This window comes from Ovis canadensis, chromosome 20 (genome assembly GCF_042477335.2).
Source record: "Ovis canadensis isolate MfBH-ARS-UI-01 breed Bighorn chromosome 20, ARS-UI_OviCan_v2, whole genome shotgun sequence".
Lineage (NCBI taxonomy): Eukaryota > Metazoa > Chordata > Mammalia > Artiodactyla > Bovidae > Ovis > Ovis canadensis.
Genome location: NC_091264.1, coordinates 43,592,463 through 43,597,231, shown reverse-complemented (window position 1 = coordinate 43,597,231; position 4,769 = coordinate 43,592,463). Strand labels below are relative to the sequence as shown.

General features: G+C 38.7%; 1 protein-coding gene across 1 annotated transcript; it reads left to right on the top strand.

The window, feature by feature from the left end:
* The first annotated feature begins 525 nt into the window (after nucleotides 1–525).
* On the top strand, nucleotides 526–1,452 carry LOC138425421 (olfactory receptor 12D1-like). Its single transcript, XM_069563296.1, has one exon. It carries the CDS (start codon nucleotides 526–528, stop codon nucleotides 1,450–1,452), a length of 927 nt encoding a protein of 308 aa, XP_069419397.1.
* The last annotated feature ends 3,317 nt before the right edge of the window (nucleotides 1,453–4,769 follow it).

Here is a 4,769-nt window from a genome sequence, read left to right as displayed (position 1 = left end):
TTACCCTCTGTTAGAGCTGACTTGGGATGACAAAAGGGAAGTTGTATCAGAATGTAGAAGTTCACAGCCAGATAAGATGGTAGGCTGGCAACATGCTCTGAACCTCTGGGTGAAGGAAAAATAATAATGATAAACCTAATAAAGAAAAAAGAGGTTAGGGAACAGTCCATTACCAACATGTAACCTTAATATTTATGAAGTTAATGGTCCAAATATTATACAACTTCTGGCGCTGTAAATGTTTAAAATAAAAATACTCTCTCTCAAAATACAGTGTCTAGGTAGGAAAATCCTCAGCAGGAGGCCTTTGGTTCTGATGAAAGTGAAAGTGGCTCAGTCATGTCCAGCTCTTTGAATTCTCCTGGCCAGAATACTGGAGTGGGTAGCTGTTCTCTTCTCCAGGGACTCTTCCCAACCCAGCGATCAAACCCAGGTCTCCCGCATTGCAGGTGGATTCTTTACCAGCTGAGCCACCAGGGAAGCCCATAGGAGATAGCATTTCATTTTTGTTTTGTCTTTTAAGTGATGCTGAATCAAACCTCAGTCACTGAATTTTTCCTCCTGGGAGTGACAGACATCCAAGTACTGCAGCCGGTTCTCTTCGTGGTTTTCCTTACAATTTACTTTCTCAATTTGGCTGGAAATGGAGCCATTCTGATGGTTGTCATCTCTGATTCAAGACTTCATTCTCCTATGTATTTTTTCCTGGGAAACCTGTCATGTCTAGATATCTGCTACTCCACGGTGACTCTGCCAAAGATGCTGGAGAACTTCCTCTCTACACACAAAGCAATTTCTTTCTCAGAATGCATAAGCCAGCTTCATTTCTTCCACTTTCTGGGTAGTACAGAGGCCATGCTGGTGCCCGTGATGGCCTTTGACCGCTTTGTGGCTATCTGTAAACCACTTCATTACACTCTTATCATGAGTCATCAGGTCTGTACCCAGATGGCTGTCACTATCTGGATCATTGGGTTTTTCCATGCCCTGCTGCACTCAGTAATGACATCTCGCTTAAACTTCTGTGGTTCCAACCACATCCATCACTTCTTCTGTGACGTTAAGCCGTTGCTAGAGTTGGCCTGTGGGAACACTGAGCTCAGTGAGTGGCTACTTCATACTGTCACAGAGACCATTGCCATGGGCTCATTCTTTCTAACCCTTCTCTCCTATTTCTACATTATTATCTATCTTTTTCTCAAGACTCATTCTTGTAGCATACTTCATAAAGCACTGTCCACTTGTGCCTCTCACTTCATGGTAGTTGTTCTTTTATTTGGTCCTGTTTTTTTCATTTACATTCGTCCTGCCTTGGTTAGCTCCATGGACCGGGAACGGTACATTGCCATCATGTACAGTGTGGTCACTCCCGTACTAAATCCACTGATCTATACTTTGAGGAACAAGGAAGTGAAGGAGGCATTGAGGAGGATGTTCAGAAGGAACCTCTAACTTGAAGAAGTCTATGATATCTTCTGAAGCATAAACAGGCAATGAAATAGTTGAGATGTGAAATTATATTTCTTCTCAAATTGTTTATCGAATATATAAATACATATAGATAGATAGACATGAATACATATATATATATATGCATACATGCTAAGTCACTCCTGTCATGTCTGACTCTGTGACCCTTTGGACTGTAGCCCTCCAGGCTCCTCTGTCCATGGAATTCTCCAGTCAAGAATGCTGGAGTGGATTGCCATTTCCTCCTCCAGGGGATCTTCCAGACCCACAGACTGAATCCACATCTCTTATATCTCTTGCATTGCCAGGAGGGTTCTTTACCACTAGCGCCACCTGGGAAGCCCATCTATGCATGTGTACCTGGAAAAGGCTTGTCTAGTGTTCAACAATGCATTCTTAGGTAATAGAAAGGAAATGTGAGCAAATGAAACATCAGCCATAGAAGTCTAACGCTGAGTTTGTTTTGGAGATACCAGTGATAAAATAGATTTGCTATATATCTCAACAAACTCTTCTCTGGATTTAGTTGTAGAAATTTGCCTCTATTGCCCATGTAACGTGTACAGTTTTTAAAGCCTGTCTAAATGACCCCTCCAAGTTAGCATGTTTTAATGTGAGAGGTAAAATTATTATGCTTTCAGATTTTGAGAATTTTAATTTAGGACATAATTACTAAGAAAATTACATGTTAACTCACCATTTAACATACTATTTAAGGGGAATTTTTAAGAGGTACATCATTTCTTGTTATCCAAGCAGGGAGACAAAATAATAAATAAAATTATATTGCAATCATGAATGAACAGAAAATAACCAGTAATTTAACTTCAAATAATTTCAATATTTTTAGAACTCAATGGTCAAACTCTCAATTACTATGAAGTGTTATTAAAAATGGAGGCAGGTTGAAAAGACATCTCAAGAACATCTTCTATCTTATTTGTGGTTTATTTCTTTTTCTCAACTTCTGGTCATGGAAAATGTTGATTTACAGAATTTTTTCTAATCTTTTGTTTTGCTTTTATGTTCTACCCTTATTTCAACAAACTGTAAAGCAGTGTGACTTGATGTAATATAAAAGAAATATTAAGAATAAACAAATTATTATATTCTTTCACTTCTCTATTCTTGGTCTTATACTTAGTGGCTTTAACTGGTAACATTTTCATTATCACTGCAGCTTCCATGGATGGCAGTCTCTGTTTACCCGTATATTTCTTCCTGAAACATCTCTCCTTCTTGGACCTATGCTATATTTCTGTGACTGTACCAAGGTTCATTTGCAACTTGACTATGCACAGTAGCAATATTCCCCTCTGAGAATGCATATTGCAGTGCTATGCTTTCACTCTCTGTGGTTCTGCTGAGATGGCCATGCTCACAGTGATGCCTTATGATCGCTACGTGGCCATCTGTCTGCCTTCATCTGCGCTCTGAAATCGTCATGAATGTCAACATCTGTACTCATGAAATCTTAGTCATTTGGATCAGTGAGGTCATCTCTGAAGTTATGCATACATTTGCTACTTTCTCCATCACTTCTATGGTGCCAATATCATTTACAAACTCTTCTGTGATATCTCCCAGCTCCTAAAACTCACTTGTTCCAATGAGTATGTCAGTGAGCTTGGGGTTACTGGCTTCCTGTCCTTGATGGCATTTCTTTGCTTCATTTCCATTTGATTCACACACTCACACACACACACACACACACACACACATATTCTCTGCTGTGTTGAGGATCCTATCTGCTGAGGGCAGAGCAAAGGCCTCTTCCACCTGCCCCCTCCACCAGCTATCATCATACTGTTTTCTCTACTGGTGTCTTTTGAGTTTCTAAAGCCACATACTGACTCTCCGACTGCATTAGACTTTACTTGAAAGTGAAAGTCGTTCAGTCATGTCTGACTTTTTGTGACCCCATGGACTAATGCAGTCATTGGAGTTCTCTAGGCCCGAAAACTGGAGTGGATAGCCTTTCCCTTCTCCGGGGGATCTTCCCAATCCAAGGATCAAACCCCAATCTCCCACATTGCAGGGAGATTCTTTACCAGCTGAACCACAAGGGAAGCCCAAGAATATTGGAGCGAGTAGCCTATCCCTTCTCCAGTGGATCTTCCTGACTCAGGAATCGAACCATTCTCCTTCATTGCAGGCAAATTCTTTACCAACTGAGAGAAGCCTACTATTTTTATATTGTTTTTTATAATATTTTGCTTCCAACACTTAATCTGATGACCTAAAGCCTGAGAAACAAAGCCATGAAGGCAGCTCTAATAAAGTTTTCAAGAAAAGAAAAGCCTACGTCTTTTGCTGAGTCACATCTATTCATTCCTTACTGAGAAACAAATCAAAATATATTGGAAAAATATGGCAGAGTCAGTCAAGAGCTTAAAGCTTAAGCATAACTCATTATAAGGAAAGTCATACCAATGGACTTTCTCTGAGCAATAATAACAATATACATAGAGTTATCTAAAAACTGTTCTTATAAATACAGTAGATTTAAATCTCACTGTACAATGCCAAGGATGATGAAAATATAAATTTTTTTAACTGTGAAGACTCCAACTTAATTATCCTTTCTGACTCATTTCTTTTTTTCTTTTTTCTCTTTTGGTTTTCCTGTTTAATTTTTTTTATTTTCACTTTGACTCATACTTTATCTCAGGTTATTATTATCTCCTGTGCTTTCTTTCCTTGGTACACATCTGTCTTTTCCTTCATTGTTAATTTTTCTGGGTCCCTTTGCTTTAGTCAAGACTCTTATTAAATAATGTATAGACAGACTTTCGTTCTGTCTCAGCTCTGTTTCTGAAGAGGGTCCCTCTTCAGTAATAAGGTAATTCCTTCAAAATTTCTGTACCACATTTTGTCTAATTTTTGTTCCATTGTTTACTGTGCTTCTAATCTCTTATTTTCTTATCATTGTCTTTGTCATATGTCATTCACCTTTGTCATATTTTATCTTTGTCATATGTTCTTTTTCTTCGAGGACAGTGATTGTAAGGGCATCTGTACATTGCTTTCTGGCTCATCTCTGTCAAAGAAAAGAACAACTCATTCTTTTTTCTGAGTTACAATCAAGTTTGGAATATTATATAGTATGTAAACACATAAGAGAACCACCTGGCCCTCAGTGTTTTCTGTTTAAGGGCCCACCTAATGTTCTATTTATCTTCCAGGTCTTCAGCTGGTAACACACATGGTCACCAGGGAAAAGTCTGGTTATATCACTTGTGTTTCATCCTTGTCTTTCATGTGAGTGAGAAGGTGAAAAAATACAAACAATAAATGAC